At 39.3% G+C, this 26808-nt stretch overlaps 1 protein-coding gene across 4 annotated transcripts in view; it reads left to right on the forward strand.

Moving 5' to 3' along the window:
- ATRN (attractin) overlaps nucleotides 1-26808 on the forward strand; it is a 427246-nt gene that overhangs the window by 116036 nt on the left and 284402 nt on the right. For all 4 annotated transcript variants that reach the window (XM_032765826.2, XM_032765825.2, XM_032765827.2 and 1 more), the window contains exons 13-20: nucleotides 572-687; nucleotides 1243-1381; nucleotides 3824-4005; nucleotides 6490-6706; nucleotides 10793-10978; nucleotides 12916-13149; nucleotides 14628-14765; nucleotides 20204-20297. In XM_032765826.2, the coding sequence (XP_032621717.1) occupies nucleotides 572-687; nucleotides 1243-1381; nucleotides 3824-4005; nucleotides 6490-6706; nucleotides 10793-10978; nucleotides 12916-13149; nucleotides 14628-14765; nucleotides 20204-20297 (1306 nt within the window). The remainder of the gene's footprint in view (nucleotides 1-571; nucleotides 688-1242; nucleotides 1382-3823; nucleotides 4006-6489; nucleotides 6707-10792; nucleotides 10979-12915; nucleotides 13150-14627; nucleotides 14766-20203; nucleotides 20298-26808) is intronic.

Here is a 26808-nt window from a genome sequence, read left to right on the forward strand (position 1 = left end):
GCTCCCAGAGTTGATTTTTTTTTCTGAAATGTGCTTCTGTAGTAGATTGCATCCTTTAATTGTGTGAAAACAATTGATGTAAAAGGACAGTAATTTGAGATCTTTAATGTATAAACAAAGTACTGCATAAGCAGAGAAGATAAATGAGGAGAAAGATGAACTGGAAGATTTAAACTTCATATGAAATTCCCTATTGAGAGCAAGATTTCAGAAAAATGTGTCTGCATTTGCACACCTCAATTGCCCTGTTGTATGTGCAAATGACAAATGGACTTATATCTATTGGGCTTGCATGGGCAATCTCAGCATTTGTGTGTCTTCCTGCATTTAATTGCTCTTGCACTTTCCTGAAAATGACTTAAAATTATTGACAGAAGAGATTAATGGAATTTCCTTCAACTTAGTTAAATTAAAGTAAAATCAAGAAGTCCAGTTTAATTGATAGCTCTGGTGGGTTATGGGAAATCTGTTGGCACAGCCATTGGTTATATCGTGTGTAAACAGTTTCTTAGAACTCTGTCTGGAAATGCTTGGTTTTGGTCATGCAGGTTTTTTTCTTTAATTGTTGTAGATCATGAAAAATGTAATCAGATTACAGACTGCTATAGCTGTACAGCGAATACAAATAACTGTCAATGGTGCACTGACCAGTGTATCTTAAAGAATAACAACTGCACAGAAGATCAGGTAAAGGTGTTTAAATGTCGCTCTAAAAATGTTAATCTTGCCATAAAGTTTCAAATATCAGGAAAACTAATCTGTGTCACAATTACCTCTATTTATGTGTTTCTGCTGTGTAAATAACTGTAACTACAAACATCTGAATTTCTTGAGGAGGTTCAGTGGCTTTTGGATCATATTATACTTCAGCTACCTAAGTAGTGAGTATCCTAAAGAGACAATGGGAAGGGGCAAGGAAAGATGAGGGCATCAGTATGATTTTATTTGGTAAGGCATGTGCACATCCTGATAATTCTATTCATAAGGTCAAAAAACCCTTGATTCCCTCCTCACATCTTATAAGCAAGGTGGCACAACTGATTTAAGAGGGACTTGAGCATGGTGATGGAGGTGGCTTAGCGTGCAGGTTTGGGGAAGGAATTCTGAATGTGATACGTCTTTAGAAAATATTGGTCCTTCTGTAGACTTAATTTGTTGCCTCTTCTACAGAATTATACTGGTGGTCTTTGTGAGGGTGAATAGACATGTAAGAAAAAAATGTAAACATGCTGTGTGTTTTAGGTACCCATTACTGAATATAATAAATGCCCCAAGGATAACCCTGTATATTACTGTAACAAAAAGACAAGTTGTAAAAGCTGTGCCATGGATCAGAACTGCCAGTGGGAGCCCAGGAATCAAGAATGCATAGCCTTACCTGGTACGTATATATTGTATTTAAAAACAAATACTAAATCCCTAAATCCAAAAACATTCTTTATATTTCCTCCTCAAAATCTATGGTATGTTTTTAAGATTACAGTGAGGTAAGGACTGTTCTCTGTAAGGAACAATTAATTTTATGTATATGTTAATGTTATGTGAGATTTGCTTTGAAATCCAGCTGAAATCTTAAAATGGCATTTCTGGTCTGTTCATTCCAGATTAGGTATGAAGCTTAGTATTAGTAATATTATTAGAAGTGGTAATTAGGGCTGTCAAATGTTTTTAAAAAGTTGCAATTTAATGCAAGATTTAAAAAGAAGTTGTGATTAATCAGTTTTAACTGCACAGTTAAACAATAGAACACCAATTTAAATGTATTATAACTATTTTGCAATGTTTTCTACGTTTTCAAATATATTGATTTCATTTGCAACACAGAGTACAAAGTATACAATTATCAGAGGGGTAGCCGTGTTAGTCTGGATCTGTAAAAGCAGCAAAGAATCCTATGGCACCTTATAGACTAACAGCCGTTTTGGAGCATGAGCTTTCGTGGGTGAATACCCACTTTGTCAGATGCATGTCTTCTGATGAAGTGGGTGTTCACCCACGAAAGCTCGTGCTCCAAAACGTCTGTTAGTCTATAAGGTGCCACAGGATTCTTTGCTGCTTTTAAAGTATACAATACTCACTTTGTATTGTAAAAAAGACACACAAAAGAAATATTATTTTTCAGCTCACCTCATACAAGTACTGTACTGCAATCTCTTTATTGTGAAAACACAACTTACAAATGTAGACTTTTTTTTTTTTTTTTTTATGTAACTGCACTCAAAACCAAAACAATATAAAACTTTGGAGCCTACAAGTCCAAGCATGAAGGGGCGTACGAATGTTTAGCATATCTGGCATGTAAATACCTTGCAACACTTGCAACAGTGCCAAGCGAATGCCAATTCTTACTTTCAGGTGATGTAAATAAGAAGCGGGCTGCATTGTAAATGTAAACAAACTTGTTTGTCTTAGCAATTGGCTGAACAATCAGTAGGATTGTATGAGGTTTTGTTTATCTTTTTTACAGTGCAAATATTTGTAATAGTAATTTAAAGTGAGCACTGTACACTCTGTATTCTGTGTTGATTGAAATCAGTATATCTGAAAATGTAGAAAAACATCCACAATATTTGTAATAAATTTAAATTTGTATTTTGATTTTTTCTAAGTGCGATTAAAACTGCGATTAATCATGACAATTTTTCTATCTAGTTAATTTGTTTTTCATTAATCACATGTATTAATTGTGATTAATTGACAGCCCTAGCAGTAGTACTATAGTAGATGAAGAGATTGTACTTAAACTCCAATCAAAATATTTCAGATCTGCTTTTGTCCCTCTTTTATCTATTTCTTTACTTATGTAATTGTTTCAAAAGATTTTATATCCCAGTAAGACCCAAATTTAATCAAGGCGAATTTAATTATCAAAAACCATGTGCTTTCCCATGATCTGTTGTCTAATGTGAGATTGGTACTGTGTTGTTCATTTGGGAATCAAGAGCATGTTATAAAATACTAAATTCTATTTTTCCTAATACTTCGGTATCCTGAATATTCCCTCAGCTGGATGAAGCAGAACAATGAGTATACTGCCTTGAATTAATACTTTATTCATCAAAAAATCTGAAAGAGAAATGTTTCTTCCCTCCCATCTCCAAAATTGCCAGCTTTCATAATTTCATGATTTTCTCAATGTTTGGCATTTTTATTTAGTCCTAGGTGCTTGGAGTCATGTGACAAGCAAAGGCTTTTATTTAAAACAAAATAAGTTTCTAGTCCATGTGGTTATAGAGAGAAGCTTGAAAAAGTGACCTGAATGCACCCGAAAAATTTGAAGAACTGAAAGCAGTTAAAAATCCCCGAATGTATTCATTTTTATTTAATGATTTTTAAAGCCGGTTTATGATGAGGACCGAGGTCAGTAAGTTTAACTCAAAATTTAATTCGTGGGATTGGCAGTACTGCACCCTACCTCCTGTTTTGGCTGTTTCCGAGGGCAGGGGCATATCTCTTCTACCAGAATTTAGTAGTTGAATATTTAATTTCTTTTGGTTGACAAAAATATTAAAGGTGCATTTGACATAAATTAGAGACAAATATCCAACTAAAACTAGTAGCTATCCTGCATACCCCAAACAAAATTCCACTCCTGCCCAAAGATGGGTTCCCATCAAAGCTACTCCTTCTTCAAAAGCCTTTGTTAATAGAGGTGCCTTTTACCATGGCAGGAAGGTTGGTGAACCGAGCTCTTTTGGACTAAGAGAATAAGACTCCAATGCTGAGGGCCCCTTTTGGAGGACATTCACCATCTCCAAGTGATGTTTTTTGAATAGGGGGAGAAAGGTGTTGTGTATCATTAATTGGTTTCACTTTTTGATAGAAAATATCTGTGGAGCAAACTGGCATTTGGTTGGCAACTCGTGTTTGAAAATCAATAGCACAAAAGAGAGCTATGACAATGGTAAATTGGCATGCAGAGCTCAGAATGCTCTGCTGGCATCTCTCACAACCCAGAAGAAGGTGGAATTTGTTCTAAAGGAGCTGCAGAGAATGCAGTCTTTGGTGAGTGTTACTCTTTAATATCTTGTGAGTAGTAGAGTGCTGAATATGGAAGAGTGCTTGCTGTGACACTGTGTGTTTTGTACCAAAATCAAAATGTGCCCTTTAACTCAGGAGACTGATTTTTTTTAAATTCAACATATTCCGTGGCAGCTTTGCAGTGAAACAGTAGAGAATGTAAATGTGTGACATAAATATAACATGCAGGGTGTCTCTTAGATATCATTGCATAATAAAATCACACACACGCTTCTGATTTGAGATACATGACTGCAACATGAAGGTGAGTAGTTCTCATGTGAACTGCACATGGCACCCTAGACTGTAAATAAAGCTTCCATTGGGGCACCATATATACTTAATGTAAAGCATGTAAATTGTTCTGTTCTGAAAAGTGATTTGATACTCAACAGACCCATATGAAATATTCAGTTAGATCTGCTCTAGTGATAGACATTTTCCCCTGTTAACGTTAGAGTCAACACAGCTAATAAAATGATTTAGAACAGGGGTAGGCAACCTATGGCACGCATGCCGAAGGCAGCACGTGAGCTGATTTTCAGTGGCACTCACATTGCCCAGGTCCTGGCTGGTCTGGAGGGCTCTGCATTTTAATTTAATTTTAAATGAAGCTTCTTAAACATTTTAAAAACCTTATTTACTTTACATACAACAATAGTTTAGTTATATATAATAAAAATATAGAAAAATATTAAAATGCATTACTGGCATGCGAAACCTTAAATTAGAGTGAATAAATGAGGACTTGGCACACCACTTCTGAAAGGTGGCTGACCCCTGGTTTAGAATTTATTACTACTTGCACATCAATAGAATTGACTTTTTTCTAATCAATTACACTTGTATAAACGACACAGATGGCGGGGTTGCGTAAGCCTTGCTAAGGTTGTAGTGATTGGTGCGCGGATGTAATTCAGGTCCTGATTTGGCCCGCAGAACCATTTTTATTGATGATACAGAAGAAGAACTTAGGTAAGCTCTCAGAGCCAAGACTGCGCAGGGCTAGCAGTCAGTGACATTAATTTTTTTATTGGTAAACTGAAAAAATGGTCAACAGAAAAAAATGAGGTAATAAACATGGAATGTCATATTATGTTGTTACTTTTCAGAGAAGAAAAATATTTTATATGTAGAATGCAAATATCTAAAGAAAAATTGAATTGTTAAATTGAAACAAGAACATTTTCCTTCTTCCTACTTTTGCTCCCTCTGTAATCTTAAAACGAAACAGTTCAACAGTTATAGGACATTAGGGTGCTCCATGTTTATCAACCCTATGTGAGGTACTTTCTGTACAAGATTGCACATTAAAACAATCATTTCTGAGGGAAGGGGGAGAAACATAGAATATTGTAAAAGTACATGGTTTTCAAAACTCGGGGCTTTTAGATACCATGGTGATGAGTGCTGTATAAATTGATGAATTTGATGGCCATTCCCACAAGCTCTTTAACATTTGAACCTTTTTTTAGAAAGAGGATGTCGTTCACTTACCTCTGGTTACTTTATTGCTTAGAGAGTCGGTAATGGTGAGGGTCTTAGAAAAAAAACGGTGCAGATTTTTAAGGAATCTTTTGGTTTTAGTTTATATTTGTATGTTTTATTGTTTTAGCATGTTTTGTAATTTCTAAAAATAGCTTTGGTAGAAAGCTACACTGCATCTTGTATCTGAACTCTACCTTTCAATGATGTGCTGCTTTCACTCTGGTAATGACTTTCTGAGGGAGAGTGCTCACTGGTTAAGAGCCCAGTGATTGCAGCTTGTCTGCTCATTTGTAGTTCCCCTGAAAAAATGTGGCCTGATTTTTCAGAGGTGCGGAGTACCTACAGTGCTTTAGTAAGTGTTGCAGGTTTACGTTAATCAAAGATAAAATGTTTTGAAGTTGGTGGATTTCTTTGTGGGCCTCCCAATGATGGTAATTGTTTTCATTGCTTAGATAAACTATTTGTAGATGTTTTCTTGAAGTCACCCTTACGTTCTGTGTAACAATCACCCCAGAAAACTGCTGTTTCTATTTCTCACCTTTTATAGTACACTCATGAGCATTTAAGGCCAGCTCTTTTTGTTAACTTCAGAATTGTTCAGGTTTAAAATGTATTAAAATATTTTGCTTCCTCTCTACTGCTTAGTTTTTAAATAGCTGAAAAAAGGTTTGTGTGGAGTGGTTTGGGAGATGGGAGGGAGTGTGTTTTAAATTAGATAAATGAGGCACATGCCTAAAGGATGTTAATTCTCCAGTTGATGTGCTGTGTAAGTCCAGTGGGACTGAGAAAACAGTATGCCCTGAAATAATGTTTGCACCTCCAAATCTGCTGGAGTGGTTCATATACACTGCATGACGTTAGTGGGTTGTTTTTTTTTTCTTTTTGTTTTGTTTTGTTTTGTTTTTTAAAATCCTGCTTCTTAACTATGTGAAGTGGTAAAATTATGGTGTTCAGTCAATCGAACATTTATTTTATCTCTAGGACAAAACTTTGACCCCATGGGTCGGGCTGCGGAAGATCAATGTGTCATACTGGTGCTGGGAAGACATGTCTCCATTTACAAACACCTTGCTCCAGTGGCTGCCTGGGGAACCAAGTGGGGCTGGATTTTGTGGATATTTAGCTGAGCCTTACCAGCAGGGATTGAAGGCTGCAACATGTATCGACCACGTTAATGGCAGTATCTGTGAAAGGCCTGGTAAATATGCTCCTGATGAATGGCTTTTTTTATGGGGAACTAGTTGAGAGGTATTTTATTGTCTAAGTAATACAAATAAGATCTCCCAGTTAAATTTTGAATGTTTGTGTCATTCAGTAACCAAACAGACCAGTCTGAACAATAGTTTTGTTTAGTTATTCTGTACAAAAATCAGGCATTTAAAAGAACAGCAGAAGTACAGTGAGACTGTTGAGCAATAATTAGCTTTAACTCTTTCTTCCAATTGTATATTTGTATGTGACATTCAGGTTAATTATAGTATGGAACAATCTTCTTCCTAAAAAATAAGAACTATTTTCTACCTAATTTTTTTAGTACATGTTGTCTAGCCAGAGGATAATTTTTTTCGAAGTTTAAAGTTTATTGAGCAAAACACTTTGGAAATACAAGAGTTTTTGGGGGGAAACAAAGAGAGAAAGAAAACTAGATAAATTCATTGAGTTTAAGTCTATTAGCCAGGATGCGTAAGGAATGGTGTCCCTAGCCTCTGTTTGTCAGAGGGTAGAGATGGACGGCAGGCTAGAGATCACTTGATCATACCCTGTTAGGTTCATTCCCTCTGGGGCACCTGGCATTGGCCACTGTCGGTAGACAGGATACTGGGTTGGATGGGCCTTTGTTCTGACCCGGTATGGCTGTTCTTATGTTCTTATGTCCTCTGTCATTTTTGGAACTGCATATCTTTAAAATGGCTGGGTCTATTAACTCTCCATTCTAGATAGTTATTTTGAATAACAATTAGAGCCTTCTTTTTAATTTTTTAGAAAAGCTGGCTGATTACATATCTAAATTAGCCACACCAATGTAAGTCCTGCTTTGTGTTAGTGCAGGATAAAGTCAGAGATGAAGATATTTGCAGAAACTTTAAATGTGAATCACTGATTTTCTAACTAAACATTCTCACAATATTTTAACCTAGTCTATAACTAGTTTAAAACTTAATTTGGTCTGTCTTTTTTGGTCTGAGAATGGTTTGTCTAAATTGTTGTCTAATGGACTAAGCACTGGACTAGGAGCAAAAAATTCTTGAGTTAGAATTCTGGTTCTAATACTGATTTGATCTGTAGCATTGGTCAAGTTACTTAACCTTTATCCCATTGTTCCACATGTAAAATGCTGACACTATTAACCTCACAGAAGCATTAAGAGGACTATATGGATAACGTATATGCAGCACTATAAAGATGTAAATAGCAATAACATTCAACTTGTTTCCTTTCAGTTTTACTTTGCATTTGCCCTGAAGAGAATTCATAATTACTGAAAAATGAATTGCTGTAACTGATATTTCCTACTGCATAGATCTCAAATTGTAAAGTTTCTCATCATGGCCATGTTACAGATGAAATGTTTCAGTTCAGCAACAACTAGCTGATTAAATACTCAAACTAAATTTTGAGACATTTTCCAATTAGTAGTAGAGTTGGGCTAATTTTTTTATTTTGGGGGGCAAATAAACTAATCACTGAAAAACGCAGTGTTGGCTAACCCAAAACTATTCACAAACTGGGCACAAGTTAATCACACATTTTTGGTTTGGTCAAAAAACTATCAAAACATGTTGGCAATGCCATTTTGTTTTGACCAGACTCAAAATGTTTGTTTCAATTTTGGGCATTTTGACAAAAGCAAGAATATAAGAACTGCCATACCGCGTCAGACCAAATGTCCATCTAGCCCAGTATCTGTCTACCGACAGTGGCCAATACCAGGTGCCCCAGAAGGAGTGAAGCTAACAGGCAATGATCAAGTGATCTCTCTCCTGCCAATCCATCTCCATCCTCTGATGAACAGAGGCTAGGCGACACTCTTCTTTACCCTCGGCTATAGCCATTTAATGGACCCTTACGCCACCATGATTTATCCAGTTCCCTTTAAACATTGGTTATAGTCCCAGCTTTCACAACCTCCTCAGGTAAGGAGTTTCCAAGTTTGACTGTGCGCTGTGTGAGAACGCACTTCCTTTTTTTTGTTTTAACCTGCTACTCATTAATTATCATTTGGTGGCCCCTCAGTTTTGATATCTATGGGAATAAGTAATACTTTTCCTTATCCACTTTCTCAACATCACTCATGCATTTATTATACCCTCATCAATCTCCCCCCTTAGTTTCCTTATTTCCAAGCTGGAAGAGGGTCTTGCTCTTAAATCTTTCCTCATTATGAGGACCCTCTCCAACCCCTAATCATTTTTTAGTTGCCTTTTTCTGACCTTTTTCTAGTGCTAGAATATCTTTTTTGAGGTGAGAACGGCATCTGTACCGTATTGCAAGATTGTGGCGTACCTATGGATTTATATAAGGGCACATATTATATTCTCAGTCTTATTCTCGATCCCCTTTTACATGATTCCTAACATTCTTGTTTGCTTTTTTGACGCCTCTGCAACACTGCCGTGGACATCTCAGAGAACTATCACCGTGACCAGTCTTTTCCTGACTCGTTGTAGCTTACATTAGCCCCTCATATATTGTATGTATAAGTTGGGGTTATTTTTTCCAATTTGCATCACTTTACATTTATCCACATAAATCTTCATTTGCCATTTTGTTGCTCAATCACTTAGTTGTGTGAGATCTTTTTGAATTCTTCACAATCTGCTTTGTCTTAACTATCTTTGAGCTCGTTTTAGTATCATCTGCACTTTGCCACCTCATGTTTACCCCGTTTCTCCAGCTCATTTATGATAATTGAATTAGGATTGTCCTAGGACTGACCCCTGGGAACACCACTAGTTACCCCTCTCCATTCTGAGAATTTCCATTAATTCCTTACTCTTTGTTCCCTGTCTTTTAACCAGTTCTTTTCGAGTCATGAAAGGACCTTGCCCTTTATCTTCATGACAGCTATTTTACGGTTAAAGCCTTTGGTGAGAGACTTGTCAAAGGCTTTCTGGAATCTAAGTACACTATGTCCACTGGATCCCCCTTGTCCACATGTTTGTTGACCCCTTCAAAGAACTCTAATAGATTAGTAAGACACGATTTCCCTTTACAGAAACCATGTTGACTATTGCTCAACAGTTTGTTTTTCTATGTGGAAGAGTTCGTTCACAAAATGCATAGTGGCAACTTGTAGTCATTCATAAAGACAAGGAGTAGTCTCTGAGCCAGGGAAAGAGAATGAGAGTGACTATATTGACTGGTGTTTAGGGTTCTCGCCTAGAGTGTGAGAGACCAGAGTTTAAGTCCTGCTTCAGAGAGTATTTATTTATTTACACAAAGTAGAAAAGGTTCAACGCAGCAGACTGAGAGCTGGTCTACACTAATGCTGTAAGTCGATCTAAGTTATGCTAGTTCAGTTACTTAACTGAAGTCAACGTAGTTTAGATCGATTTACAGCAGTATCTACATCAATCTATGTTGACGAGAGACGCTCTCCCATTGACATAGCTTCTGCCTCTCAGGGAGATGAAGTACAGAGTTGACGGGAGAGCCCTCTCCCATAGACTTAGCGGTGCCAATTTAGCTAGTATAGAAGTGGCCTGAGAGAGCACCTTACCAGAATATCCCATAGCCAGGACTCTGCCCTACAGTGGGGAGACCCGAATTCAAGTTACCTCTCCCACATCAAGCAGAAGGGGGAACTGAATCCAGGAAAGTATCTTAACCACTAGGGTAATGATTATAATAGAAGTCATCTTCCCGCTGCACCACATTTTATGAATCTAGTTCTTTTTTGCACTTATGAAAATACCCGAAATTGGAACAAAAAATTTCAAGTTAGGTTAAAACTAAATGTTTTGTTTCAACCCAACTTGATTTTTTTTTTTTGATTTCTTGATTCATCAGAAAATTTGAAAATATTTTATTTTGGTTCAACCTGAAACTAAGCTGTTTTCAGTTTTTCAGAGCTGCCAGCAAACCAAAAAAAAAATGCAATATTCACCCAGCTCTAGTATATTTGTCACACTGAACTTCTCAGTTTGACTAGTTGACAAAGAGCGATTCACCTCTAATTCTTTTTATTGTGCAAATGAGCAAGGGCCTGTAATTTACTACCATAAACTAGAATATTGTGTAATCTATTTTCCCATGTCATTGAGTGTTGTTTCTTAATGCCCAGCTAACCACAGTGCCAAGCAATGTCGCACACCCTGTGCCTTGAGGACGGCGTGTGGAGAATGCACGAGTGGCAGCTCTGAGTGCATGTGGTGCAGTAACATGAAACAGTGCGTGGACTCAAATGCTTACGTGGCCTCTTTCCCCTATGGCCAGTGTATGGAGTGGTATACCATGAGCAGTTGTCCACGTAAGTAATTTCCTATGTACCTGGAAAGATGGTCTAAAAAGTCTGGCTTTGCATAAATTGCTAACAAATTTAATGTGACAAGATCATACTCAGTTAGTGTTAGAAAAATCACAGATTTCCTGATTGGATGAGCTCTGCAAATGTAAGGACCAATCCTGGAACATGCTATGTTTCATGGAAGATGTTGAGCAGGATTGTGCCCTAAAGTATGGCTCTAACCTAAACAGTAAATAACATAAGCTCTCACATGAGGTTATGAAAACTCATTTTTTTTTTTCAGGAAGAAAACACGTCCAGTATTTTTTATCGGAATTTTTTCAGTTTTTCAACGTGTCATTCTGAAATGTTTCTATTAGCAAAACATATGTAAAATATTTTGCCAAGTTAGAAGTATTCATTTCTAATTTGATCTGTGAATTGAAAGGAGTGCTATTCTAAAAGCTAAAGAGCAATGAGGAGAAGAGCAAGGTTGTTATTTTGTGTATTTTGAAACCATAAAGAGGCTATAGAATTTTGTAGGAGCCTCGTGGGAGTGGGGGTCTGGGCAAAGTCATTGATAATAGGGAATGGTGTAGTTGGGGGAATGAATTATCATTAAATATTTGAGAGGGAAATTAGGGGGCTGAGTTTGCTAGGATCTAGAAACTGCTGGAGGCTGGTAAGGGAATCAGATGATATGGTTCTGGACGAAGCTGGTTTATTTTTCATTCTACAGTATTTGGAATAGGTTGTTCCTTTTCATTCTCTCTTCAGTGAATACGAAAATTACTTATAAACCCTGTAAAATGATTAGTTTTGAATTATTAATTCATAAACAGATGGTTCGTATTTTACTCCACATGCCTGGCGTTGAAGGACGTGATAGGAGACGTGATTGAATGGAGCAAAGTAATAGAAGTGTATTTTCTACCTCTAAAGTCAAAATGCAAACACTGCCAAGAATTCAATAGTTAAGATAGAAAGACATTATACTCCCCTCTGAGTACAGAAAATCTTTCTTCATTTGTTCAGGATCAAATCTGTGATTGAATGAAACTGTTTATTGGAGTAGAATTGCACAACATTGAGGTTGATCCTGCAAATAAGAGAATTTCTATGTCATCACCAAAACAGACACACTTATTAACAAGGAACTAAGGAATAGCTAACGGGTGTGTGAAATTTACACCCTAGCTCAGCAGAATGCTGGGCTTGAGCGATCTTCATATGCCCCCTAACTCTCAACTTTGCTTTAGAATGTTTTGGTTCTGCATCGTGTTGCACTCAGTTTCTACCAAGTGGTTCTGTGGAGACAGTAGACTGAGGACGAATTACCTTGATAACCCCTTCTTTCTGATGTAGGTTTATATTTTATATAGAAGCATGTAATATTAAGCTGTATATAGTTCATGTATAAATAAAGTAGAGGTACATCTCAGTAAAGATTTGAAACATGTCATTGGTTAATCAAATTAAATGTGTTTCTTTCCTTCATTTGGAGACCATGCATTTTATCTTTCAAATATTGTATTGTAAATAAGATTGTTATAATTCAAATAGTTAATTGAAAACATTCAGCAAAATTTTAGTGTGCACTGTTTAATTTGTAGAAAGGGACTGGGTATTTTTCTGCTGTTTAATGGCTTTCTCTGTAACTGGTTAAATGATTTAGACTCTGTGCCTTACTGTACCAATTTAGATAACAGGCCGTTTCTTTTCTGTTTTTGTTTTAGTCTGCAATAAAGTTTTGATAGCAAGCTTTGAGATTGTTGGATTAAGTACACTGATAGAGATTCATGAAAAGACGTGTTTATAAATGTATTAGAATAAATGTTGATTCCAACTTGTAAGGATCAGTCTTAAGATCACTAAAAGGCAAATGAAGATTCTTATTTCAAATATCTTGTATTGTGAGGTATCTAGTGGTTTATTTTACCATTTGACCTTTATTTTCAAAGCTGCAAACTGTTCTGGCTACTGCACATGTGCTCATTGTTTGGAACAGCCTGGCTGTGGTTGGTGTACGGACCCTAGTAACACAGGAAAGGGGAAATGCATGGAAGGCTCCTACAGAGGTCCAGTAAAGATGCCATCTCCACCGTCAACAGGAAAATACTACCTGGAACCCATCCTTAATGTCAGCATGTGTCCAGCAGAGAATAAATACAACTGGTCCTTTATTCAGTGTCCAGGTAACTGTGCAAAAGTGTTTTTTAATAACTGAAACACTTCAGAGGTTGTAAAACTTAAGCTATGTCTACACTGGTAATTGAATGACAAAATTTTTGTCTGTCAGAGGTGTTCCCCACCCCAAGACAAAAGTCTTGCCACAGCAAGTGTCAGTGTGAACAGCACGTTGTCACTCCTGCCGACAACGCGAACGCTGCTCATTGGGAGTAGAAGTTTTTTGTCGACAGGAGACCAGACAAACAGTGGCTACGCTGCATGACTTGTGTTGCTAAAAGCCAGGGGAAAAAGTAATATTAAACTCTTACCGGTACGGGGGCCCAACTCCGAGCCCCCAGAAGGGGCAGGACCTCGGGCGGAAGGGCCAGGGCTGGGGGTCAGCCTCCCCCAGCCAGCCCATCCACACTGCCTGACCCGTGCCGCTCAGAGCTCTGGCGGCGATTTAAAAGGCTCTGAGGCTCCAGTAGCTGTGGGCCCTTTTAAATCGCCATCCCCAAGGCAGCTCAGATAAGGCGGAGGAGGAAGAGAACACGAGATGAAATGTTCTCAGAAATCATGGAAGTNCGCCGTCGGTGGGTGGGAAAGAAGAGGCAGAGTGCTTTAAGGAGGGTCCCTTGCCACGGCAGTGCTTTAACGCAACTGCCCCTTTTGCCCCATCCGCCTTGTCAGCAGCCCTGCTGGTGCGGTCCCTACCGGCAGGGCTGCCAACAGGGAGGCAAAAGGGTCAGCAACAGTGCTTTAACATGGGCTGCGTATGGGCCAGTACCAGCTTCTTACCGGTACGCCGTACTGTACCAGCTCACTTTCACCCCTGCTAAAAGGCTGTGTAGTATAGACATAGCCTTAGACTCCAGGTGATTCTTAAATGATTGCAGAATTTAATTTCCTATTACTAAATGAAGAGAGAAAAAGTGAAATATGCACAAAGAATGTAAATTTAATTTTGAAAAGGAAGGAGTCCACAGTCAGACTACAGCATTCTAGTCTTTCTATTAATCTCTTTTGAGTATATGTAAACAGGAGGAATGAATGAACATAAGAAGAAATGCAGTTCTTGTTTTCTAAATAAAACATTCAGTTGACTGTTAGCAAGGGCCAGTTTCTTATTCAGCACATTTGCGTTGAGTTATGTAGTGAGGATCCCAAAAATATGTGGACTGCCTGCCTCCCCACAACCCCATGGACCTCTCCCTCTTGTTGCTTCCAGTCCAGTCAGAACAGTATCTCTATTGTATACTTTGCTAATCAATTTATTTTATACCTCTCTAACATTTTAAATTTGAAACAGTCATCTTCGTGATGATCTCAGATGTCATGGCCTTAACATGAGAACCACGGTCTCTTTGCAATTCAGAACTTGCATGAGGTAGTTCCATTCATAACTTGATTAAGCTGCTAACCCAAAATGCAGATGAGATTCTTCAGACACTGTGTGAAGCACTATATTTGAGCACAACTACCAAGTGTCAATTTGTTCCCTCAGCCTGCCAGTGCAATGGGCACAGTAAATGTGTAAATGAAAGCGTCTGTGAGAAGTGTGAGAACCTGACAACTGGCAAACACTGTGAGACTTGTATATCTGGCTACTACGGAGATCCTACTAATGGAGGAACATGCCAGTGTAAGTGAAGTCTTAAATCTATAGTATAATCAAATCTCGGGGGTTTTATACTGCCGCGTATCACCATAGTATTTGAGTGGAAATCAGATCCCTTTTTGTATATATCAGCTACTATGTATTTCATTTATTACACATCCAGACTACACTAAAAGGACATTAAGGTTGCAAAGCCAAGCTCTCAAAAAATAGGAAATGCCAGAATTAAGGCTGTCTGTGCAACATTAATTCAGTCCTCCTGTGCATGTGCATGATGGGAGAGTCTTGTCAAACATCACATAAGAAATCTGCGGCAGCGTGAGGGATATAACCCCATGCTGTGTGCTGGTATTGGCAGTCTAGGAATACGGTAAGCATGGTGTTGTATACTTAATACAACATTAAACCACGTAACATCTATGTGAATTATTATTGCTGGTATTCTTAAACTGACTTTACATAGGATGCCTTGAGGTACAGAGTTATGAGTGGCCCAAGCTATGCAATGAATTGGAGAGTGAGCTGGCAATAGAAGACATGAATTTTTACTCCCAGCATTCAGTTCTAACTATTGGATTACAGTGTGTCCTTGTGACACAGAATTTCACATAGCATAAGTTGCTTTTTTAGGGGTGGGAAGAGGGTCCAGTCTATTATCTGAGCATGATACAGAAACAGTTTATGTTGTTGCTCATGTGTTGTATGACTCTTGTGCTTCAATGAAGCCAACAGCATCAACCATTTCTCCTGTTACATCATGCCATTGGTGAAGTTCTTCTGAGCTGAGACCTGGAACAATGAAGTGGTTGCCCTGGCTTTGGCCTGCATTGTCAGTGTCGGGTCCTTCCTGACCATGATGAGCTCTTTCCTGAACATCGTTATAGCCATCCTCAGGATCCTCTCCCAACAGGGCAGGTGCAGGACCTTCTGCACCTCCCACTTCACAGCCATCTCTGTCTTTTTCGGAACTCTGATCTTAGTGTACCTCTGGCCCGGGCCAAGCTATTCTGATCAGCAGGACAAAGCTAGTTCTGTGCTGTACACTCTGATTATTCCACTGCTGAACTCCATGATCTCTACAGCCTGAGGAATAGGAGGTTTTAAAGAGGCACTGAGGGGAAGGCTTCCTGTCACAGTCCGTGGTTAGCATCCTCCCACACATCCATACCTCCAGAGAACGTCCCGCAAGCAGAGTTTTCTATAACACATAAAAAGAGAAGAGCCAGAGACTCAATGACATCCACTAGTGGCTTGGCTAAAGAAAATCTGTCAAAGGTGGACAGCACTGAAGCAGAGATTTTCAGTGGACTTAGGGGAGTTAGATGCTCAAATCCGTTCATATGCAGTGAGAGTGGAATGTCTTTCTTTCTCTTAGTATCTTTATAAAATCCCAAGCCAAATTTTATTCAAAGGTATGGAAAAAACTAGAAACCATGCTAAGTATTAATAGGATAGCAATTAACATTTAATCCGTAGTTGATAAAGCTAGTAGGTAATGTCAGAAGAAAAAATGTACTATAAGATATTTGTCTAAGTTTTTAGTTTTACCCTCATTCTATCAATATTTACTATGAAGGTGGGAAAAAAAGAGTTTGATCAACGAGGGCTAACTTGGATTATAGATGGAGACCAGGGAGGCAGGGTTGCATCCCATGATGCCAGAGCAATTGCTAGCCAGTTGCAGCTGTTTTTTCTTGGAAAGGCTGCCACTGGTGAATTCCTAGAGTTCGTTACAGGCACTGGATTGGCTGGTGTGTACCAGGAGCAGTTTTCTGTTATCTTAATTCGTTACGCTGCCTCCTTTTTTCTCCTCTGGGATTATTTGGGTTTTAATTCCTCTTTATTCTGTCTGTATTGGTTGGTTTGTTACACGCCCTATTTCAGTCACAGCTTTTGGGGAAGCTTAAATATTTGGAAATAGTTGTGTGTTCACCAGCTATTGGTGATAATTGTGATTGTATTGTATGATTAACATATGTTTTGATTTACAGGATTGCCATTTTGGTTGGCAATCCTGTAAATTGGTTGGTTCTGGCAGTATGGCGCAGCGTGGGTCAGATTCCCCCTCAAATGGGATAACGTTAATGTCAGAGGGATGGCAGGGTTGATGTTTCCAACTTTCCTGAGGATGGAAGTTGGAAAAATCCCTCTTTCCTGTGAATTGAGCTCTTGTATCTGACTTGGTGCCTGACTTGTGCATTGGTCTGCATAGAACTGTGATCAGGTCTTGAAATAGTTGTAGGCCTCAGAATAATGTAGACTTTGTAGACCCTAAAAATGATGGTATACTTGGAATTTGAGAGACTGACAAAAAGTGTTGAATGGTGGCAGCAAAAGGTGGGGGTAGCTGAGGTCTTCTCCTTTTTTCCTTTTTGCTAAGACAGGATATTTTAGGACACTACTGTTTTTAAAGTTTAATAGAGCTGTGGTCAAAAGAGTTCTTTTCCCTTTTCTCGTTGGCCCCTTGCCATTTGCAGTATCAGAAAGATAACAGAATGCTAGCTAATTCACACCTCAGCAGCTGCTTTTTAAAATAGGGTTGTCCTGTGTAGAACAGAGTGTTAACTAAGGGCAGAAAATATAACCGATGGAAGCACAAAAATAGTTGTAAGGGAGCTTTCTCTAGTTTATTCAGTATTTTTGAATTTTCTGATGGAACTTTCACATGAAGAAATGTTAGTGATAGATAAATAAGGTATTTGGAATAAAATAGAAGGCACTGTTATCCCTGAGATCAAATAAATTTCCTCTCTGATGATGATTCTAAAATGATGCTGCCTGGAACACTTGCTGGTGGTCCACAGGCAGTTGGTTGGTGACAGGGAGCTGCACTTGCCCCCGTGAGTTGCTAAATTTCACTGGAAGACAGCTAAACTATATAAATCCTTTTCCACGGAAAGGGTGCAGTAGCTGCCACTGAGCTGTTATGAAGTCATGAATGAGGAGGGCGTTTGCTCTCATGATAGTGAGTGAGAATGGAGGTGGTCCCTGAAATAATCTTTGTATTTTGCAGTCTGTGCTGTGGAAAAAGCCCGAGGAACTCTGCTCTATGGGAGTGCAAATCTATAGATCATGAGTTGTTTTGGCTTTTATGAGGTCCACAGTGCATAAAAATTGACTATTTAAAATAAATAAAATCCATGTTTTTAAATCAAATTGGATTTTTAAATTTAAATACAGGAATTTTAAAAAAAAAACTATTAAAAAAAAATGGAAATTGTCATCCTGTGTTAAGGCCAAAATGTATTATAATCTGTCATTTAAATTAAATACGAGGAATAATAAGCAGTACGTGTTTTCTGCCAAGTTTTAAAGAAAATCAAACTGCACTATTGACGGAAGTCACTGGCTAAGTAGCTGAAACCAGAGTTTGCTGAAGTGCTAAATCAGTGTTGGACAGCAGTATCCTTTTGTTCAGGTGCAGAGAGAACATTTTTCTTTTCAGTTTATTCAACTAGTTCAGTTTAATGACTAGTTCATTCAAAGTTAAGAAACCAATTGGGAGTTGAAAAAGCAGGAAAGTTTTTTATCCTCTTTCAAACTATGGCTAGATGTGAGAGAAGGAGAGCTACTTCTGAAATCTTGAAGGACAGGGAAACCAGAAACAATCAGTTCAGTTTACTGATTACAGATAATGCTTCTTTGGTTTAATAAATCAGTTAGTTTTAAATACAAAAAATGTTTGATACACTTTGATATTTTTTCTAAGGTATCCAGCACGGTTAAGCTTGTTTTATTGAATTAAAGAGAATCAACCTTTGAAAAATAACTAAAAAGTCCAAATGCAAAACACAATTAAAATCAGTGATTTAAATCAAGGTTTTCTGCTTGCTTATTTAAATCAGTGATGTAAATTGCTCTAATTTGAATCAAGCCACCCTGATAAGGTCAAATAATTTACAGTAGAAGGCTGAAGAAACTGCTTTTAGACTCCTGGAAGTGTTTAGTTGAGAAGCCATGTATATTTCCCTTTCACACGTATTCCTTGCGAAGGTACAGGAGATGAGTCTGCCTTTCAGTCCTTTGCTTGAATAGCTCACAAAAGGAATCTAGGCACCATTTGAAGGGAACTGTGATAACCTTTCATCTAATTTTCATCTAACATCAAGAAGGATATTGATAAATTGGAGAGGGTTCAGTGAAGAACCATGAGAGTGATTGAAGGATTAGAAAGCATGCTTTATAGTGATAGACTCAAGGAGCGTAATTTCATAGAATGATAGAATATCAGGGTTGGAAGGGACCTCAGGAGGTCATCTAGTCCAACCCCCTGCTCAAAGCAGGACCAATCCCCAGATTTTTACCCCAGTTCCCCAAATGGTCCCCTCAAGGATTGAACTCACAACCCTGGGTTTATCAGGCCAATGCTCAAACCACTGAGCTATCCCTCCCCCCTTTAGCAAAGAGATGGTAAAGGGATGACTTGATTACAATCTGTAAGTATCTACATAGGGAACAAATATTTACTAATGGACTCTTCAGTCTAGCAGAGAAAGATATAACATGAGCCAGTGGATGAAAGTTAAAGCTAAACAAATTCAGACTGGAAATAAGGAATACAGTTTTAAGAGGGAGGGTAATTAAGCAGTGGAATAATCTACAAGGGACCGGGGTGGATTCTCTGTCACTGACAATGATGGGACATTTCTCTGAAAGATATGTCCTAAGAATTATTTTTGGGGAGATTCTCTGGCCTGTGTTGTTATATAGGAGGTCAGACTAGATGATCACAATGGTCCCATCTAGTCTTGGAATCTATGAACCTAATGAATTATATTAAATTAACTGCAAAGAAAAAATGTCTTGTGCCTTCACTACCCCTTTATTCATAAAGATGTCAGATTTTTTTCTGCTTTTTTACCATTGGAAATACCAGGGATATCAATTCTTCATTTTTCCTGGCGAAACCTTCAGCTCCCAAAGGAAGAGGTAGAAGTGTTGAATTGTTCACACAGAGCTTTTCTCTCAAATGTTTGTCAGGAGTTTGAGAAAATAGGTATTGTAAATATTAACCAGCTCCTCCCTTTTTGAATTTTCATTCCCTTGTGATGTCATCGCATTAGTACAGCAGTTCTTCAAAGTGTTCTCCAGCAGAAATAGGGCAGTAGAGAATTCATAGATCTTATTTTATTTTTGTAAAGCCAGAAGTGACCATTGTGATCTCCTAGTCTGACTTCTTGCATAACAGAAACCAAAGAACTTCACCGAGAGATTCCTGTATATGGTGATATTTTTAATGTTAACCCCACCCCCAAAAGAAAGAAAGAAAAACCAAAAATCTGATAACTTCCCAATTGATATTGAGGTATTTAAGCATAAAGAAGCAAATGCGCACAAGTACATTTTTGGTTTGTAATTCACCTTTAACATATCTCAGTTCTCTGCCTAAATGTTTTAATCACTAGAAACAAATCTGTCCCTCTTGTTTTACTCAAAACTATTTTTTTTAATCTCCTTTACAGCTTGCAAGTGTAATGGTCATGCCTCTATTTGTAATACAAATACCGGAAAGTGTTTCTGTACTACCAAAGGAATTAAAGGAGATGAGTGTCAACTGTGAGTTGCCGTTTCTTATAAATATGTGCTATCCAAAGACTGTACATAAATTAATTCTAAATAACGAAAAATGGATGTATTTAGTATGCCATTAAACATTTCCTAGTGCTGATAGTTAACTAACTTCACCATTAATGAAACCAGCAGTAGTTTTTATATTGTGCTGGTGAGCAAAATGGCTTTCTCAAGATTACTATATTAAGAGTTTATCAACTGAGAAAGAACATCATACAGATTTTAAAAGATGAAAAGTAAGAGGTTTTTTTTCTTTCAGAATGTACATACCACTGCACATATCCCTATATATAAATATACATTTTAAATAGATGTGAACTGTCATTTTTAGGGCACTCTGTTTAAGCAGTTCCTGCAGGGGTGGAGAGTCAATATATAGGAAATATAGATAAATCTGAGGTAAATTTTGAAAGAGATTTGAACAAACTCTATTTTAAAGGAGCACAGTGAGGTGTAAACAGTCACAAAATATAAGTATAGAAAAATTTTTTACACAACCCTACTCTGCATCTGTCTTATCTGTTTAGATTTTAAGCTCTATGGAGCAGAGATTGTCTGCTGTTGTGTTTGTACAGTGCCTAGCACAATGGGACCCCCATTCTTAAGCACTGCTGTAATCATAGAAATATGGGACTGGAAAGGGCCTTGAGAGGTCATCAAGTCCAGCCCCCTGCACGGATGCAGGACCAACTAAACTTACACCATCCGTGACAGGTATTTGTCCAACCTCTTCTTAAAAACCTCCAATGATGGGGATTCCCCAACCTCCCTTGGAAGCCTCTTTTGGTGCTTAACTATCCTTAGAGTTAGAAAGTTTTTCCTGATATCCAACCTAAATGACCCTTGCTGCAGATTCAGGAAACTGTCTTGTCCTTTCTTCAGTGGGCATGGAGAATAATTGATCACTGTCCTCTTTTCATACCAGTACGTAACATACTGAAGAACACTTTCAGTTGTCTTTTTTCAAGACTAAACATGCTTAATATTTTTCACCTTTCCTCATAGGTTAGCTTTTAAAACCTTTTTATTATTTTTTATAGCTCTTCTCTGGACATACTCCATTTCCCCCTCCCACCTTGTCTTGAAATGTGGTGCCCAGAAGTGGTCAGTACTCCAGCTGAGGCCTCACCAGTGCCAAGTAGAGTGGGACAGTTACCTCCCATGTCTTACACACTACACCCTTGTTAGTGCACCGCAGGATGATGATGATCTTTTTTGCAACTGTATCACATTGCTGACTCATATTTAATTTGTGATTTCCTACAGATCCCAGAGCCCTTTCTTCTGTACTACCACCTAGCCAGTTATTCCTCATTTTGTAGTTATGCATTTGATGTTTACTTCCTAAATGAATTACACCGCTACCCCGCTATAACGGGACCCGATATAACACGGGTTTGCATATAGCGCGGTAGCAGTGGGGTTCCGGAGGCACTTTAAAGGGTCCGGGGCTCTGGCTGCTGTGGAGCCCTGAGCCCTTTAAATCACTGCCGGAGCCCTGCCACCACTACCCCGGGGCTGCAGCAGCAGAGCTCGGCCGGCAGTTAAATAAAAGGGCCCAGGCTCCCCGCAGTGGCCGGAGCCAGGAGCTCTTAAATCACTGCTGGATCCCTGCTGTGCTACCATGGGGCTGCAGCAGCGGGGCTCCAGCGGTGATTTGAAGGGCCCGGGGCTCCAGCTGCTGTGGGGAGCCCAGGGCCCTTTAAATCACCACTGGAGCCCTGCTGCCACTACCCTGAGGCTATGGCAGCGGGGCTTCAGCGGCTATTTAAAGGGCCTAAGGCTCCCCATGGCTGGAGCCCCAGGCTCTTTAAATCGCTGCAGCCCTGCCACTGCTACCCCAACATAACGGGATTTCACCTATAACACGATAGGGATTTTTGGCTCCCCACGACCGCGTTATATTGAGGTACAGGTGTACTTTGCACTTGTCTTTATTCAGTTTCATCTTGTGGATTGCAGATCAGTTCTTCACTATATCATGCTTGTTTTGATTTCTAATCTTGTCCTTCAAAGTGCTACATTAGTGTCATCAGCAAGTTTTATAAGCATACTCTTTGCTCCATTATCCAAGTCATTAATAAAAATGTTGACTAGTACTGGACCCAGGACAGACCCCTGTAGGACCCCACTGGATATGTCCCCCCAATTTGACAGTCCTATACTTTTGAGTATAGTCTTTTAACCAATTGTGCACCTACCTTTTAATAATTCCATCTAGACCACGTCCCTAGTTTGTCTGAGAATGTCATGTGAGACTGTCTCGAAAGCCTCACTAAAATCAAAAATCTTGTCTGCTGTTTCTCCTTATCTATTGGGCCAGTAGCCCTGTCAAACAAGGAAATTAGGCTGATTTGTCATGAAACCATGCTGACGATTCCTTGCAACCCTGTTATCCTCTGGGTGCTTAGAAATTGTTTGTTTAATAATTTGTTCTGGTATTTTTCCAGGTAGTGAATAAATATATAATTAATATGAAAACACAACCTAATAGAAATGTTTCCATTGCAATGTTTAGGAAAATAATGTCAATGCAAAGTTTATTTTTGAAGGATTACTCATGTGAGTAAAAGTTAACAGGATTAGGCCCTCGCATGGCAGAAATGAAGACTATTTGGCTGGAGTTGTTTAACGGGGTACATGTGTGAAGAACTATTAAACTAATTTCAAGCCGAGGTTATTTCTTCAAGTAGTGTTCTTGTGTATGTTCCACTTTGTGTGTGCATGCACCCCTGCACCTTTGATCAGAGGTTTTTGCTTGCAGTGCCTGTTCTGCCTGCACACGCGCCCTACGCATCCTCATGTCCTCTACCAGGGCTAACCATCCTCGCTTCCTTGTCAGCTGCTTTCAATCAGAGACTGAGATATAGCGCATGCCTGTTTGCTGGGTGCCTATTTCCCCCTTTTATTAGGGTTTATGTTTTATACTTAGTTCTTATTAGTTGTAGGGTTAGTACCTTATACTTGGAACATATATTTCCCTTTTCAGTGCCAGTACTGAGAGTTTCGCAGTCCAAGCTTAAGAAAGGGGATAAGAGAGGCAAAACAGAGAGTTCCTCATCAAAGCAGATCCAGTCTCCAGAGACCTCAGGCCCTCAGGGAAGTGCTAGTGAGGATCCGAGTATTTCAGGTACCATGAAGCATGTTAAGACTTCAACTAAGTCCCATACCTCAAGGGTAAAGATATTGGTACCAAAGACTTCCACTACCAGGAGACCAGCTTCAATGGAATCCTTGACTCCTTTGGTATTGTTGTCAGCGCCTCGCATGATGACCTCTGCCACACCATCGGTGCCGATACTGAGTACGGTTGTGCCAGTACCACAGGAATTCCAGTACCTGAAAAACATGATGGTACCGAATGAGCCTGAGTCTCCGCTCCTTGCAACCTCTGGATGCCTCTCAATAATGAGGTTGGCTGGTTCACCAACTCCTCATGTTTCTGGGAGACTTATCTCTTCTCCATCTCTGACTATTCATGAGGAGTGGTTGTCACCTTTGATACAAGGTGGAAGAGCATTCTGACTCAAACACAGAGCTGTCACTTCAAGGATCTCCAATTTATTCCAGGAAACATTATTCCCTGTTGCGGAGGCAGGACACCAGACTCCTGCCATCCAACTTTTGGGATGACCAGCATTGAGTTCTTCCCCGCATGCCTTATAGTCTCAGTCTTTGTCCTTCCTTGGATCCATGGGCAATGGATCACCAGCAGTTTTCAGCAATCTCACCTCAGCCCCTCAGGGAACATGGAAGACCTGGTTCCCTGTAATAGTGCATCTCTCCTCCACATTCTTAGCCCGAGGAGACCTTTTATTTATCTTTTACCACACAAACATCAATAACAGTTCATCTCCATAACAAAGGAGAGTGAGCTGTTGGCAAAAACTTCACTGTGGTCTTCACACGATGTGGCAGAGACAACAGCGAGGTCTCTCTTCACTATATTAGTGATGAAGTGACCTTCCTGGCTTCAGTTGTCTGGTTTTCTGCGGGAAGGAGAATTGATTGTGGAAGATTAACCTTTCGATAGCCAGAAGCTTTTTGCAGATTCCATGGACGACTTGCTTCATACCCTAAAGGACTCTAGGGCAATACTTAAGTCTTTGGATATACACATCTGCAAATAAAAGGAAGTTTAGCTGGTCTCAGTTAGCTCAGAATCCTGCCCTGCTCTATTTTCAGCCTTCCACTGGACACCTAAACTACCAGAGGTCATGCTTTTTAAAGAAAAAGCCTTCAGTTACCTCGACTGCTTCATCCTAGCCTTCAGTGTTGTCCAAATGCCAGTTTTGATTGTTTGGGCCTGAGTCCAGACCAACCAATGACCAGGTTTTATCATCTGCACAACACAACTGTTTCCTCTGTTTGAACACTGCCTCTCTCTATTTCCTCAAGCATACAAGGCTATAACATTGGACAAATGGATATTGGAAGCCATTACTTCGAGTTATACTACCCAGTTTACCTCTGTTCCTGCCTTGCAACCCCCTTCCCTGTCCCTCTTCAGGGTCTCCTCTCATAAGCAGTTGTTGACACAGGAGATGTCATCACTCCTAAGTCTAGGAGCCAGGGAGCCAATCTCATTTCAACACAGGGGAAAGGGATTCTATTCAAGATATTTTCTGATATGCAAGAAAAACAGGGTTTGGAGACCAATACTAGATCAACTGAACAAGCATGTCAGGCTTCTGAAATTCTAGACTATGTCCCTAGCAGCTGTAATTCTGTCTCTGGAATTAGGAGATGAATTTGCAACCTTTGATCTAAAAACGCCTACTACTTTTGCAAGACAAGTGAATCTCACTTTCAGTCACAGTCATTACTAGTATTGAGTCCTACTGTTTGGCCTGTCATCCACCCCAAGGGTATTCTGAAGCAACATGGTGGTCGTAGCTGCTTACCTCTGTTGTGTCAAGTATCAGAGGGGTAGCCGGGTTAGTCTTGATCTGTAAAAAGCAACAGAGTCCTGTGGCACCTTATAGACTAACAGATGTATTGGAGCATAAGCTTTTGTGGGTGAATACCCACTTTGTCAGACGCATGTGGGTATTCACTCATGAAAGCTTATGCTTCAATACATCTGTTAGTCTGTCAGGTGCCACAGGACACTCTGTTGCTTTTTACCTCTTTTTTTCTTTTCCTACCTAGATGGCAGGTTCCTCAAAGGTCAGTCACATCAGGAGGTGCAGTTCAAACAACAACTTTGCTATTCAAAAGTTTAGGCCTGCAGCTAAATCTCAGAATCAGTCTTGACCCCTACAGAACAAATTCTTTTTATAGGTCTCTTCTGGATTCTATAATGGCAGAGTTTATCTCCGACAGGATCTTTACTCTAAATAACCTTATACAAACAGTGTTGCTCAGCCCTCGAGTTCCAACAAGGACATGTCTGCAACTGCTGGGACATATGGCAGCTTGTGGTTTTGTGGCACAAAATGCCAGGTTTCATCTTTGATGTCTTCAGGGGTGGCTCAGGATTGTTCATACATCCAGTACAATCAGTCTCAACAAGCAAGTACCTGTACTCATTCAGGTCCTACAGTCACTCATCTGGTGGCGGAATTTATCCAAAGTTTATGCAGAATCCCTCTTATAGTCGTATTGACATTGGACACACCGCTCATGGAATAGGGAGCACATTTGGGTCCTCACAGAGACCATGGAGAATGGTCACAACGGGAACACCGCTTACACATCAATCTGTTGGAATTAAGGGTGATCAAAATGCTTTCCTCCACTTTCTTCCCCTACTCAAAAACAAATTTACCAAGATTATGACAAACACAGCATGCATGTATTAAATCAAATGTCAGGGCAGAGTGTGTTCCTCTCACTCTACCTCTAAGTGGTAAAACTTTGGAACTGTTTCATAGCCAGATAGTCATCTGAGCTTCTTACCTCCCAGATATACAAAACACCATGGCCGATCATCTGAGCAGACATTCGACCTTAAATTACAAACAGGAGTTGGACTCTTTGAGTGCTCAGTAAAATACTCCTGACTTGGGGATTTCCAGAGATGAATTTTTTTTGCCACAGTAGTCAACACAAAATGAAAGGAAATTCTGTTCCAGAGGGGGTCTCAATCAGCAATCTCTAGGAGATGCTTTCCTTATATGAACAAAGGGTCTTCTCTATGCAGATCTTCCAACTCCATTGCTCTTAAAGTTACTTTTCAAGAACAGAGAGGACAAAGCCAAAGTCATTTTGATTGCATCAAGGTTGGCCCCTATAACTTTGGTTTCCGAACCTCCTCAGACTCACCTCTTGCCCTCTGTGAAGGCTACAGGTAAAACCTCCATTATTGTCTCAGGATGTGAGTCAGACCTTTCACTTCAATCTTAGTTCCTCAGTGGTTCTCAGGACAAGAGACCTTATGCTCATCAGACGTACAAAGATACTGTTGAATTGTAGAAAGAAATCTAATAGACATATTTACCTTTAGAAATGGAGATGTTATAGCCTTTGGTGTAACCAATGCCATCTGTTTTCT

This window comes from Chelonoidis abingdonii, chromosome 5 (genome assembly GCF_003597395.2).
Source record: "Chelonoidis abingdonii isolate Lonesome George chromosome 5, CheloAbing_2.0, whole genome shotgun sequence".
In the NCBI taxonomy this organism is placed as follows: domain Eukaryota; kingdom Metazoa; phylum Chordata; order Testudines; family Testudinidae; genus Chelonoidis; species Chelonoidis abingdonii.